At 40.0% G+C, this 15,986-nt stretch overlaps 1 protein-coding gene across 1 annotated transcript in view; it reads left to right on the top strand.

The window, feature by feature from the left end:
- The window catches only part of mre11a (MRE11 homolog A, double strand break repair nuclease), a 67,887-nt gene that overhangs the window by 25,210 nt on the left and 26,691 nt on the right, over nt 1-15,986 (top strand). The window contains exons 11-13 of the mRNA XM_055637572.1: nt 6,255-6,355; nt 8,054-8,227; nt 15,035-15,097. Coding sequence (XP_055493547.1) covers nt 6,255-6,355; nt 8,054-8,227; nt 15,035-15,097 — 338 coding nt within the window. The remainder of the gene's footprint in view (nt 1-6,254; nt 6,356-8,053; nt 8,228-15,034; nt 15,098-15,986) is intronic.

The raw sequence follows: 15,986 nt of genomic DNA, 5'->3' as shown, positions 1-15,986 counted from the left end.
TGGGGTTTAAGCGGTCCTTGATTATGTTGGCTGCTTTCTCAAAGCAGCGTGACGTGTGGATTAGTCGATTGGGAGGGGGCAAGGGGTACGTGGGAGGTGGGGAGGAGGCTAATTTGCATGATGGACTGGATGGCATCCTCAACTCTGCAGGGCTGTCGGGGCAGGTGTCAGCATAATGGCATTTCAATGGGAGTGGCAACGACGGGGAGATTGGTAGTGAATTCCATGCTGCTTATCTTTGATTATGTTCTTATTAAGTATCACTTTAGCCGATACATGTCTATCTAGTTCTATTATAAAATTCAAAATTTTACATTGCAATGTTGGGAATTGAAGTTACAGGCCTGAGGATTGCCAATCTTCCTTTATCAGTATAGGTGCACATTTTTTTTCCAACCCTCCACTGTACAGGGTCTAATGTGTTTTGTAATCTAAAATGCCACATTTTGCTTTTGTGTGCGATATTGTGTCCCACGAATCTGATAGAGCTTGTTGAAAATGTCACCAAGAGGATTGATAAGGGGAAGATAGTGAACATTGTCTATGTGGATTTTGGCATGGCCTTTGACGATATCCTACATGGTTTGGAAGGTCGGAAAGTTACCAGTGAGTATTCTGAGGGATAGGATATGCATGCATTTAGATGGACAGAAGTTCATTACGGATAGTCTGCATGGTTTTGTACGTGGGAGATCATGTCCCACAAATCTGAGTTTTTTGAAGTTATGACCAAAAGGTAGACGTAAATATGGATTTCAGCAAGGCATTTGACAAGGTTCCGCATGGTAGGCTGCTCTGGAAAGTTAGATCGCTTGGGATACAGGGACAGCTAGCCGACTTGATTGCAATTTGGTTTTGTGGAAGGAAGCAGAGGGTAATGGTGGAAGATTGATTTTTGGACTGGTGTGCTTTGGTATGGTGCTGGGTCCATACTGTTTGATGTCTGGTGCTGTTTGACATCTGTTACAATGATTTGCATGAGAATGTACAAGGCATGATTAGTTAAGGGCCTGCCCCACCAGCATGCGATTGCATGCGTCTAGCGTGACCAAACGTGGTCGCTTGAGGCGTACGGCCTCGTGGGGCCGGTCGCACTTCGATCGGCGGAGGCGTATGGAGTTGTGCGGGGCTGGTCCCGACATCGCGCGGGGCTCCAAAAATCTTGCACTGTCCGAAAATCCCGCGCGCCAACGGCCTGTCGGCCCGCAGGTGCATTGAGGGCGTACGCAGCGTCTCGATGTCGTACGCAGCGTCTTGAGGGCGTACGCCTAGCGCGTGGGGTTGCGCGATGATGTCACCGGCCGGCGTGCCGTTGCGTGATGATGTCACCGCCCGACGCCGTGCGACGTCCAAATTCAGTCGGCCCGCCTCCTGCCCAGCTGATTGGTGAGTTTGACGTAAATTACGTCTTGCGCGATCTTTGCGCGCGCTTACCGCAAACCTAGTGCGAACTCCGCTTCCGTTTGGTCGCGCTAGACGCATGCAATCGCATGCTGGTGGGACAGGCCCTTAAGATTGCAGATGACACTAAAGTAGGTGGTGTTGTAGATAGCGAAGATGGTTGGCAAAAATAACAGCAGGATCTCCATGGTTTTGGCAGGTGGAATGGTTAATGGAATTTAATACAGATAAGTTTGAGGTTTTGCATTTGGGAAGTCCTACACAGTGAATAGCAGGGTTCTGGGAAGTGTTGCAGAGCAGAGGGATCTAGCAGTGCAGGTACCTAGTTCCTTGAAAGTGACATCGCAGGTAGATGGGGTGGTCAAAAAGGCTTTTGGCACATCGGCCTTCGACAGTCAGAGTATTGAATAAGGTTTATGAGGATGGACACAAAATGCTGGAGTAACTCAGCGGGACAGGCAGAATCTCTGGAGAGAAACAATGGGTGACGTTTTGGGTTGAGGCCCTTCTTCAGAGGATGTTGTCAGGACACAAGGGCCTGGGCTATGGAGAGTGATTGCACAGGCTAGGACTTTATTCTTTGGAGCACAGAAGAGTGAGGAATGATTGTATAGAGGTGCATGGGAGGAATAGATAGGGTAAATGCATAGTCTTTTAGCCAGAGTAGGGGAATCAAAATCCAGAGGACCACAGGTTTAAGGTGAAGGGGGAAATATTCAATAGCAACTTTTTTTTTACACAAAGGATGATAGGTATATGGAACGAGCTGCCAGAGGACGTAGTTGAGCCAGGTACTGTCATAATACTTAAGACATATTTGGACAGGTACATAGATGGGATAGGTTTGGAGAGATTTGGGCCAAATGCAGGCAGGTGGGACTAGTGTAGATGGGAACCCCTACCACCCCAGCAACGGACTGTTCCCGCTGCTGCGGTCAGGCAAGCGCCTCCGCTGTCACACAGCAAAAACAGAGAGGCTGAGATGGAATTTCTTCACACAGGCCATCAGGACTGTAAACTCTGATCTCACCAGGGCGTAAATACTGTTGCGTCTTTTTTTAATGTAAATACTGGTTCTGTTCTATTGTTTTGCACAATCCCACAAGCATTGCCACTTTAATTTCACTGTGCATCTTGTATGTGTATGTGACAAATAAAGTTGCCTTGACTTGACTTGATGTTGCTCGGCATTCACATGTGGGCCAAAGGGCTTGTTTCCCTGCTGTATGACTCGGAGAAAGGCATTGAGTACAAAAGTTGGGAAATCTTGATGCAGCTGATCTAGATATTGATGAGACCACACTTGTTCAAAAGTCATAGAAACTGAATTAGGCCATTTGGCCCATTTAGTCTACTCCGCCATTCAATCAAGGCTGATCTACCTTTCCCTCTCGACGCTGGTCTCCTGTGTTTTCCCCGTAGCCTTTGACATCCTTACTAATCAAGAACCAATCAATGCTTTAAAAATATCCAAATACGTCCTCCACAGCCACCTGTGGTATGAATTCCCTCTGGCTAGAGAAATTCCTCATCAACTCATTTTGTAAGATACGTCCTATTATCCTGAGGCTTTGCCCTGTGATCCTAGACTCTCCCACACCCACTCTATCCAAGGATTTCATTATTCGGTTTCAATGAGACGTTAGGCCTAAGGTCTTGATCCATGCTGCATAGCTCTACGACTTTATTAATCTCAGTTTATATTTGTCTAGTTTATTGCAGTTGCTGACATCAATGTGGTCTCATTAACATAGGAGAAATTGCACCCTGGGCACTCCCTCTTCTCTCTCCCATTAGGAAAAAGGTAATGAGTTTGAAAACTCACACCACCAGATTCGGGGACAGTTTCTTCCCAGCTGTTATCAGGCAAATGAATCATCCTACCACAACCAGAGAGCAGTGCTGATCTACTATCTACCTCTTTGGTGACCATCAGACTATCCTTGATCAGATTTTGCTGGCTTCACCTTGCACTAAACGTTATTCCCTTATGTATCTATACACTGGAAATGGATCGATTGTAATCATGTATTGTCTTTTTGATGACTAGTTAGCACGCAACAAAAGCTTTTCACTGTACCTCGGTATACGTGGCAATAAACTGAACTGAAACTAAACTGAAATGCAGATTTGGCAATTGTTTTGGAGTGCACCCACATTTGCTTCCTTCAATGTAGCACAGGAGTGAGTCTGAAGTTCTGCTTTTCAATTTTCCATCCACTCCCATTCTGACCTTTCTGTCTGTGGCTTCCTGCTCTGTTACAATGAAGCACCAGGCAAGCTTGATATACAACACCTCGTCTTCTGTCCAAGCACTTTGCAACCACAGAACTCAATGTTGACTTCTCCAACTTTAGGAGACTCGCTCTTTCTTCCCAATTGTATTACAACTGGCCATTTTTGATTCAGTTATTTTTCTAATTGTCTGATGTGACCCAATGGGCATATCTCAGCCCTGCTGAAGATAATATATTCTTACCCCAACTGTTCCTCCAGTTCTACATTAACACATTTGATTTCGAACAATCAGAGATATTCCCTTTTTTTAAAAATATTTTATTTTATTAAAGTAAGTACAGTCATATGGCACCAAAGTGCCTAATATATATTTTCATAATACATTTTATGTACAACTTCTTTTTTTTTTGTTACATTGAAAAAAGATTAGAATAAGAAAAAGAAGTTAGATAGTAAAGGATAGAAAGATGTGAAATATATAGTGTGTGAAGAAAGAAAACGAGTAAATGAAGAAAGTTGAGAGAGAAAATAGAGAAAAGAAAATAAAATAAAAAAGAAAAGGAGATCATTATTTATAATCTTGACCGACCCTCGTCTAGTCCTGAAACAGTTATTTTTTACAATTGTGTTGCACCATATGATTCCAAAAAAACGACGAATGGAGACCAACTCGTTATGAATTGGTCTGATTTATCCATTAGGAGGAATCGCATTTCCTTAAGATGAGCGGTGTCCAAAATACTTGCAATCCACATTTTAAGTGTTGGTATTGATGTACCCTTCCAAAATTTAAGTATTAATTTTTTTGCTATTATTAAACCATAGTTAAGGAATAGATTTTGAGATGTGTTCAATTTATTCCCATCTTCCATTACATCAAATATTATCATTTCAGTATTAGGTTCCATTCTTGTCTTGAATAATTTTGTAAATATTTCAAAAATATAATTCCAAAATCTATAAAGTTTTATGCAGGAAACTAAGGAGTGTGTTATAGTTGCCTTTTGGGCTAGACATTTATCACAAGTGGCGGATATATTTGGATAAAATTTGTTCAATCTTGTTTTTGAATAATATAATCTATGTACAATTTTAAATTGAATTAGATTATGTCTTACATTAATTGAACATTTGTGAATATATATCAGGTATTTTTCCCATTTAACCTTCATAAAACTTGTTTTCTATCTTTTCCAGTTCTGAGAAAGGGTCATAGACCTGAAATGTTAATTGTTCCTCTATCCACACATGCTGCATAATCTGTGTGCAGGCATATTTTGGATATTTTTATAATCCACAAAGTCTTTTATCCTAGCAGGGTTATCAAGTATCAGAGGACATGGGTTTAAGATGAGGGGCATGATTTAAAAGGAACCCAAGGGGGAACATTTTCACTCAGAGTGTGGTGGTTTTATGGAATGAGCTGTCGGTGGAGGAAATTGAGGCAGCATTTAGAAGACACTTGGACAGATACTTGGATAGGAAAGGTTCAGAGAGATATGGGCGAAATATGAGCAAATGTGACTAGTTTAGATGGGATATGGGTGAATGGGCCGAAGGGTCTGTTTCCATGCTGTACCACCCTATGTTTCTATGCATTTGATTATTAGAAACATAGTACAAACAGAAAAAGTGATTTATATACTAAAACATTTGGATTTTTGGATATTTCTTCGAAGGTTAATATTTGGCATTAGTATTAACAGTGAACAATTGGGCATCAATTGAAACAATGAAATTAATAGATTTGGAAATAAACGTAAGAGTTAAGGTGAATTAAGCATCAAATTGGGAACTAAAAGTAAATTAGAGTGGGAAAATAAAAATGTATTTGGAAAAGACTGAGGTGAAAAGTAAGAAAAAAAATGGAATTTACTGTTTTAAGGCTCCATGAATATTCAAACTTGAGGGATTGAGACTCCAAAGTTGAGAGTTATTGTTACTCGTCAGGTATTATTGGAATATTTTTTTTATCTGTGGTGTGTTTTATGGAGAAATTTAGCAATTCAGAGAAAAAACGAATTAAGAGCGGGATGTTGTTCCCAAGACATTAGCATATAAGCTCACGCTTGTACAATATTGAGCTCCATTTGTCTGAAAGTCATCTTGTTAAATTTATGGCAGTTTTATCTCTACTTGGAAGGAGAAAATATATATTTTTTCCCCCCCTCAAGCATAAAGTGACATTCATTTCATAGAATACAGCATAATCAAGGACCCTGCCCATTCCTTCTTCTCCCCTCTCCCATTGGACAAGGTATAGAAGTGTGAAAACACAACCTCCGGATTCAGGGACAGTTTTTTCCCAGCTGTTCCCAGACAACTGAACCATCCTACCACAACTAGAGAGCAGTCCTGAACTACTATCCACATCATTTGGAGACCCTCAAACTATATTTGCTCAGACTTTACTGGCTTTGTCTTACCCTAAGCGTTACCCCCTTATCATGTATCTGTACACTGTGAATGGCTCAATTGTAGTCTTGTATTGTCTTTCCGCTGACTGGCTAGGATGCAACAAAAGCTTTCCACTGTGGTACACTTGACAACAATCATTAAACAAAAAATCATTTGAAAGAATGAAGGTGTTTGACAATCTTTTTATTTTCCTGCAGATACAAAAATTAACTTTGAAAAATTTGCAAATAAATCTTCAGAAGGGATGACATTGAGGGTGGAGGATCTGGTCAAACAGTACTTTGAGACGGCAGAGAAAGTAAGTTAACACCATTTTGACATTCTGTGTCAATTATAAGTACAACATAACTGCAAAGATGATAAAATGCAAACAGTAGTTTGCTAAAATACCTGAAGTGAACCCCTAAGAATTAGCTTTCTCTATCTGCATTAAAATATTAATCTGGTTTAAAATGAATTAGACTAACCCAGTGTTAAATTTCCACTGTGTGCTGATTGCCTTTTGTAGCTAATGATTTTGTGGATTTTGTTTTTAAACACGTATAAATCTGATGAACTGATTGTTTGATAAAGGAACAAGAACAATGTGCATACAAGTACGGCAGGCTGTTTTCCACAAAGCTCTTATTCTATTAGCACATAGGCTCCATGAAGTGAAAACAACCATAGGATTTTCCCTTGTTGAACTGAAATACAAACGTTGCTGTTAGGTTTCCAACGCAGCTTCACAGACGATGTTTACAACTTTATTCATTCTAATCAAACTAACGTTACCAGAATTGACATGAATTTTAGATTTTTGTAAAATATCCCAAGAACTTCACTTTTGTTACACAATTGATTGTTGAGTTTTTAGTGGTGAACTTAGCTATGATTATTGTTTGCTATATTGGCAAGATGAAGTATTTAAAAAATAATAGATTTTAAATTCATGTTAAATGATATTTTAACATGTATACTCGGCATTTTTACGTATTACAGCAGCAGGAGTCAATGTAGGTCCTTTCCGAGGATATTACTAACTTTTAAGATGAGATTTCCCAAGATTTGTGGGGTGGGTTGTGCTTCCCAGTGTCAATTCTCTTTAATCCCTTTATTTTGGGAATAAGTGGGGCAAAGGATTTAGTCTACAACATTAAATAGACCTCCAGCATTTCAGAGAGTTGTCCATTTTCTATAATTCTTGTCCATCATGTCATCCTTGACACAGTCAGGCAATCCTAACGGAGTGATTGATTAGTTATGACCAGAATCATCATCCTCATTCATAGCTTGATGAAGCTATGCGTGCCAATGGGTAGAACTTTTGAGCAAATCAAATTGCAGTGGAACAATCCACTAGAAAACTGAATCTTTACTTCAGCTGCCTTGACAAAATATGATCTGCACATTTTCCATTTATTCATATTTAATATTAACGTTGTTGCATTTTAACTACCCTGTCTGCTAAGTTGCAAAGCCAAATATAAAATATTTTAATAACATAGAAATCCAGTTTCCTACAGCATTGCTTTTGTTTGCAACACAATGTGATCAATTCTTAGTATAGTTACAGCTCTATATATAAAGGAGGCACCAAACCTTTACTTAGAAGGTGAATGCATATGTATATCCTTGGGCATTAAAAAAACATAATTTAGACTTGAGTAAAATTGTAATGCGAAATTGAGACATGAAAATAGACATGATTTGCACACTGAAGCTGGCTTTAGAGGGTTGAAGACTGCATCAGTTTAATTTAACTAATTGACATTTGCCCTGCCATCATCTCCAGTCAACTTCATGACTTGTGCCTTTGTGCTACAATCTACTTCTTTTCCTCCTTGCTCTCATTCAACTGCCTGGTACACACCTATGATATTATTCTCCAACAAATACCACAAGTTTGCACCATCCCTTCCCGTTGACTTCAGGTACATTTATGGGAATGCAGTGCAGTATTTTTATATTAGTAAAAAATAAATGTATCTGGACTAAAATGTTTTATCCTCTGCAGAGTATCCAGTTGTCACTGCTGACTGAAAGGGGGATGGGAGAAGCTGTCCAAGAATTTGTTGACAAGGAAGAAAAAGATGCTATTGACGAACTAGTAAAATTTCAATTGGAGAAGACACAGCGTTATTTGAAAGACCGGAGAATTGATGCCATTGAGGACAAGATTGACGAAGAGGTAATTGGTGCTGATGGTTCACCATATATGTACCAGGAAATGCTGGCCTACATTTGTTAGTCCAAGTTTAATTCAGAAAAATATCCCAACACACCTGACAGGTATATAACTAAAAGAAATGTATATTAAATCACAGAAGATATTATCAGGAATTGCCAAAATCTTGCTCCATGGAGCGTTATTAATCAACGTCTTAAATGAGGTGGAGGGACTTGACGTTTAACAAGAGAATTCCACTGTGTAGCCGTGGAAGCCCAAGGTAGAGCTGTCAATGGTTTGGTGAAAGGGAGATGGGGTTGGATGTTGAAGGGGAAAGAAGTCTGAGAGGGAATTATTATAGGGTGAGAACAGATTACAAAAAAAATACTTAAACATCAACATGATAATTTTGGGATGCTGAAGACTAGAAACCATTGGAAGCCAATGACCAAATGCATCAAGGGCATGAATAGTTTTGAAGCAAGGATGTTGGAAGGCTTCTGCAGATTAAGGTTCGAGATGTGTAATGCTGTAAATTAAATTGTTCCTAATGTTAGAGAATGGTTTCCAATTAAGTAACGCTAGAATTGCAAACAGTTTGAGCCCGAGGTGGTATATTGAGGAAAGTGAAGTTGTGATAAAGCTGCAGAATTCAGTCTGCTTATGACTTTATTTAGATGACATTGAAACTCATCCATGACAGAGTGCATTGGTTTTCATTTCTCAAAATTCTTTATAGTTTGGGAAGGAACTAATCATTTGTAAAATGTATGTAACAGAATGTTTGACAAGCAAGAATGGCGGACTTGGGAGAGGCAGGGTAAACAGTGTTCAGTTTGAAAGTGGAAGCTAACATCATGTTTGCAGATTACATTGTCATGGAGCCACACGAAGAGAAATGGCCATAAGGTAGATCCGTAGGGAGTTTGTGAGAAGTGTGTGAGGAAGAGAGATATAAGGGGTTAGGGACTCTCCCGGGTAGTGCAATGGAAATGAAAGCTAATTCTCAAGGTGCTCTGCCAGGAGTTGGATATATCAGAGTGGTACAAAGGTGCAGGGAAGAATTGTTCAAGTAGATTCGTGCAATGTTTGCTCACTACTACTGAATTTAATATTCCTAAGTACCTCCTTTCCCACTAACTACTTGAAATTTCTACGATGTTAACTTTTATACATTTGCAGCAAAATGCCAGTTCAAAATTCATTTGTCATCTCCTTGTTTTTCATTGCTAATTCCCCAGTCTCATTTTCTACATGATCGTCCATCAGTTTAACTTTTTCCACAACCATTGACATTTGTACTATCTGGTTTGTATTACTGCCTGATTGTATTTCATATTCTATTTTTGTCAGTCATTTAAAAAAAAAAAGTTTGACACTACTTTTAAAGTTTTTAACTAACATAAAATCGTGGTTCCACCCATGGAATGTTTTGATTTTGGGTACCCTGAAAGATTCCCTTAAACATCTGTCACTGCATTGCAATTAACTGATTCTTTACACTAAAAAATGTAGTTCATTTTTCGTCATTGTCATTGAGTGATACAGCAAGAAAACAGGCCCTCGGTCCGTCATCCATGCCGATCAGGATACCACATTCAGGCTGTTCGCATTTTCCCATGTTTGCCCCAATATTCCTACAAATCTTTCCTATCCATGTACATGTCCAAGTGCCTTTGAAAAGTTGCTATAATACCTGCCACCCACCACCACCACCTCTGACAGTTCATTCCATATACCCACTACCTGAGTGAAACCGTTGCCTCCTGTTAAATTTTGCCTCTCATCCTGAACCCATGTCCTCTGGTTTTCGATTCCCTTACACTGGGTAGAGGAATGATCGTGTCTTTCACCCTATTAATTCCCCTCATGATTTCATTTGCACATCTGTACGATCACCCCTCAGCCTCCTGCACTCCAAGGAATAACCTCCTTCCCAACCTCTCCTGACAGCTCAGGCCCTCGGGTCCTGGCAACATCTTCAGAAATCTTCCCAGCTTATTGACATAAACCAATAATGACATTAGTGAGTTATTTATATGCCCACAATTGTCCTTATTTAAGTTTAAAATACCATTCTTAGTCTTCTCTCCCACAAGCCAAATGATACCTACACGAAGAGGTCATTGATTAATTGTGTTGCTCTGCAAGATTCTACGATGTTCGGACTGTTCTATCTATCATTGGTTCAAAATGCTCAAATACTCAAAATCTGTCAAGTGGAACATAACATAGGAAAATGTGTATGTTCCTAGTTACTGTCTAGTGGCTCTGCTGTGCACTCACTTAAGCAAATTTTGAAAGAAAACAGGACAAGAATCAAATGCGATGTCCATGATCAGAAAGTTAACCATCACTCCAGAATCTCACATGAAGAATAATCACTGAGGGAAATTGTGTAGTAATCCTAAAATGCCAATAGATGATGCAAGTGAGCTTTATAACTCTGGTAAAACAAGGTTTAAGTTAATTTGCTTGTGACCACTTGTATTTCTGTTTCAAGAGACTACAGCAGTACTTGGTGGTACATGGACATAAGTATTACATTATGTATGTGATTAACAATAAATTGGCGTATCATCCAATTAAATTTGCATTTAAAAAAAAATCCAGCAGACTGTTTGATATGAGAGCCTCCAGCTAATCTTACTCCCGAGACATATAATGCCTGCATTCACCATATTTGGGTGGAGTGGAACAGGAATGAACCTGAATTGCTACACTATGCAGTGAAAATGGAACATTTAGTTTAGTTCAGTTTATTCTGGCCATGTGTATCGAGGTACAGCGAAAAGCTTGTTTCTTGTGTTCTATCCAGTCAATGAGAAGACTGCTGCACATGATTACAATCAAGCCATCCACAGTGTACAGACACAGGATGAAGGGCATAACATTTAATGCAAGATAAAGTCCGATTAAAGATAGTTCAAAGGTTTCCAATGAGATAGATGGTAAGTTGGAACCACATTCTAGCTGGTCTAGCTGGTTCCGTTGCCTGTTATCAGCTGGGAAGAAACTGTCTCTGAATGTGGAAGGTATGCGTTTTCAAACTTCTGTACCTCTTGCCTGATGGGAGAGGTGTTCTCCGTTCTGACGTGCGTATGACTGCCGTTATTACAATATCTATGAATAAGACTTAAGGGCCTGTCCCACTTGGACGACCTAATCCACGAGTTTAGAAGACCCTAGACGAGTTGAAAAAAATGTCAAGGTCATGTTGACTCGCAAAGTTAAAGACCTCCTACAACTATATCTACAATCTCCTATGATTATGTCTACGACCCCCCACGACCTCAGTCTTCCACACCTAAGACCAACAACTACGACTAGCTACGAGTGGGAAATGATCACATGATGAAATTATGTCATGTTTGCTTCTTTTTTTCTCGGGCCAGTTACCTACCTAAGACTGCCATCACAACCTACCTACAACCATCTTTCTAAATAATTGTATGTGTGCAACTGCACATGCACAAGTTCATAAACAAAAACAATTAACATGGTTACCTGATTTTCCATGTATTTGCTTCATTTTGCGATACTTTCTGCCAAAATACTCTCCCTGCTTTCCAACCACTACTTTTTATTATTAGTCATGATTGTGACCAGATTCAACCTGTATTTGTACATATGCAGTTGCATACATATAATCATTTACAAAGATGGTTGGACTACAATCAAGACTGAGATCCTTGGCTAGTTTTCTTCACCAGGCCTTCTGAGGGTTGAAGGTTCCAGGGAGCATTCAGGCAGAGATCTCAATGCAAGCATTTGAAGTTCAAATGATTAACAGCTATAATTGTGATAACTATGCAGTTAAAGACAGAACAAATTGTTATGTAGGTTAAGGTTGTAACATTCTTTACAAAGATACAGTTGCTCCTGAGTTGTAAGAAAAGAATATGCCTGGAGTACAAGAAAGAAGGCTAAATAGTGGAGGACAATGGCAGAGAAGTTTTACTCCTATTATACTTCAAGTCATGCTCAGGCCAATATGCATGAAAATAACTGATATTAACTATCTTGAGTAAGATCCCTGGGACAGGTGGACCTGGAAGGCACTCTTTTTTCCTATTTGAACATCCTCGCCTCTCTGTCCAATGATATCTTGGTACATCTGTAGATTGGTTACTTCTTACGAACACATTGGTGTGCTCTTATAGTAGAAGCTCCGCCTACTATGCAGTTTATATTATCAGAATTTAGTTCATATGCTTAGTCTGAGTATTTGTTAAGCTTGCTGTAACACCATGTTGAAGTATACTGTGAGTAGACTTTAATAAACATGTTGTACCCTGACGTGCGTATGACTGGCGTTATTGCATGGTGTCAAGAAGTGGTTTCCTGCCCACTCAGTTTTTAAGTTCATCGGGTTTTATTTTTCCAACCTGTTTTATGTGCTTGTTATCTCTGTCATGGCAAACTCGCCTCGCCGTCCAATTCCTTTGGTCTTTGACTCCGACATTGCTGAACGATGGCGCCTCTTCGAGCGCGAGCGCGACCACAACCACTACGCTTGTATTGCTCATCGCAACGATCCGCCAGAGGTTCGAGCTTCTGTACTCTTAAATCTTGCTGGCTCTGAAGCAATGAAGCATGCAGAGCGTTTTAATTATGCGCCTGCTGTTTTAGACCACAACAATCAGATTGCGGTGCCTGCAGAAACAATTGACGACCCTGCGGTTTTACTAGCTAAGTTCAGATAGCTATGTGACCTAAGAGCCAACTTGATAATCGAACACACCAGGTTTTTTGCTCGTTTCCAGCAACAAGATGAGCCGATTGAAAGTTTTCTGAGTGATTTGAAACACATGGCTTCATGATGCCGCGTCAGAGATTTATGTGACAAATTAATCCGTGACAAACTTGTAGAAGGTTTACTCAGTGACAAAGTGCAAGATGAATTGCTCAGGAACACAGAACTGACTTGGAATCAAGCCGAGCATGCATGTAGAATCGTTGAAATAACTGCTTCTCACACAAGATCTGTAAGCTCTGGGCAACGTTCCCAGTAGAGTGTTAATATTGCCGATACCTCCTATCGTAACAAGCCTTCACAGCCTTCCCCCTCCCTGGCAGCCTCAAAGGCCTATTGCTCGGTGCCCTAACTGTAACAACGCCCATGCTCCAGGTCAGGAATTCTGCGCCGCCTATGGAAAAATTTGCCACTACTGTACAAAGTTTAACCAGTTCATGAAATGTTGCTGTTTTCGTGCAACCCGTTCTTTCCCAAGACAAAATGTGCACCTGTCAAAAGAAGAACCTATTGATAACGAGTACCAAGAGCTGGACACGCCATCCCCCGCTCTCCTCTCTGCAGGCCAAGATAACAGTTCAGACGTTCAGTTCCTCCTCCCTTCCACTGACAAACAGCTCAACCTTGAAGTCACCCTGATTATCAACAACAAAATTGTGCTTGCCAAGATTGATACAGGAGCTAAATGCAATGTTCTGTCCTTTTCTGAATTTAAACAGATACGTTATGCTGAGCATGTTGAAAACACTACGGCCATGTTACCCACTTGGAGAAACTGAATTGAACTGCATTGTCGACTCACAGTCTCACACACTCAAGTTTTTTTATAGTTCGAGGGGAATCGGCAACTTGAGCGCCCAGGAGCGGAAAAGACTACAAAAAGTAGTAAACACTGCCCAGTCCATCATCGGCTCTGACCTTCCTTCCATCGAGGGGATCTATCGCAGTCCCTGCCTCAAAAGGCAGGCAGCATCATCAAGGACCCACACCATCCTGGCCACACACTCATCTCTCCGCTACGCTCAGGTAGAAGGTACAGGAGCCTGAAGACTGCAACGTCCAGGTTCAGAAATAGCTGGTTCCCCACAGTCATCAGGCTATTAAACTCAACTCAAACAAAAATCTGAACATTAATAGACCATTATCTGTTTATTTGCACTTTATCTGTGTATTTATTCATGTATATTTATATAATGGTATATGGAGACACTGATCTGTTCTGTATTCATGCCGACTATATTCTGTTGTGCTGAAGCAAAGCAAGAATTTCATTGTTCTATCTGGGACACATGACATAAACTCTCTCTTGAATCTTGCTTGGTATCAATGCATGCCATGATCTAGGCCTAGTCTCCTTTGGGCCTCCATCAAGTCTCTCACACTGAGGAGGGCTCCACTCTGCAGATTCTCTCATAATACAAAGAACTGTTTGACCTCGACACGGGACATTGCACTCACTAGCGATTCCCCCTGACACCAGTCATCTCCTTCTCCTTTCCCCTTTGGTTGTCTCATCTTTCCAGCTGGTTCTGATGTCGTTTCTTCCCAAATATCCCTATTCTTTGTCTACTGTTCTCTCTGTGATCTCTAATTTCTCCAATGGTGAGAGACTGAAGAAGGACAGATGTTGATGTTGATTACAAATGCAAGCCCTATTCTAATACTTGAACTTTAAGAGCCACTAAACTGATATGAATGTGCAGTACGTGTTCAGTGATTGAATTCAATTAGATTTGATGTTTGTAGTAGAATAGGTGAGAAGTTGGATAGGAAGGAACTAGAGGAGTATGGGCCAAATACAGGCAAATGGGACTAGCTCAGAATGCCAACTTGGTCAGTGTTGACAAGTTGGGCCATATACTTGTTTCCATGCTGTTTCGTTCTATGATTCTAAATTTATTAGAATGACAAACCTGAAAAATTAAATGGTTAAAGTGACCATCTTTCAGCTGGTTAATACTTGATTATAGTGTTGAGAGAACATCATGTGGTCTGGTTATTGGACTAGGGAAGATGTTTACTTTTGTAATTTATCACATATACTGATCATCTCTCATTATTATAACTTTCAGGTACGGCAATTTCGTGATAGTCGAAGAAAAAACATGGCAGAAGAAGATGAAGAGGTTAAAGAAGTATGTATTGTATTTTTATGTTTCTATTAATCCTTTTCTAGTTTTAAATAACATGTGGCCCAATTTTCACTCCCTGTTTCTGAACTTGCGCAATGCGATATAACTCACTCGAGTGATTTTTCTCTCTAAACTGTGCACGTGTCCAGATTTTACAATGGTGCGGTTTTGCTGTCCTGTGAATTTACAGGTCCAAATCTAATCTATGTATACCCAGAGACCTCTGTAGTAATTACATTTATTGCTAGATGAGATTATTGTCCAAAATCCCTCTTTTGTTTGAGTTATGCATGCACACTTTCCCTGGTCCCTGGTGTCATAAAGTTGAACCAGCACGGAAATAGGTTCCTCAATCCACTAGGTTCGTGCCACCCTCCTCACTTTTCCTCTTATCTTTACTGATCCTCACTTTTTTACTTGCCCGCCTCTTTTTAAATATAAATAATTCTGGTACCCTCTAAACATACAGTGCCCCCCTTAATGTTTGGGTCAAAGACCAATGGGTCTTTGACCCAAACATTTATTTGTCTCTGTACTCCACAATTTGAGATTTGAAATAGAAAAAAAAATCACATGTGGTTAAATTGCACATTGTCAGATTTTATTAAGGGGTATTTTGTATACATTTTGGTTTCACCATGTTGAAATTACAGCTGTGTTTATACATAGTCCCCCTATTTCAGGGCACCATAATATTTGGGACACATGGCTTCCCAGGTGTTTGTAATTGTTCAGGTGTGTTTAAATACCTCCTCAATGCAGGTATAAGAGAGCTCTCAGCACCTATTCTTCCCTCCACTCTTTCCATCACCTTTGGAAACTTTTATTGTTCTTTATCAACGTGAGGACCAAAGTTGTGCCAATGAAAGTCAAAGAAGCCATTATGAGACTG

This window comes from Leucoraja erinacea, chromosome 6, assembly GCF_028641065.1.
Source record: "Leucoraja erinacea ecotype New England chromosome 6, Leri_hhj_1, whole genome shotgun sequence".
NCBI lineage: Eukaryota > Metazoa > Chordata > Chondrichthyes > Rajiformes > Rajidae > Leucoraja > Leucoraja erinaceus.
Note: the sequence above shows the minus strand (reverse complement) of the source record. Positions and strands in the feature narration are given on the sequence as shown.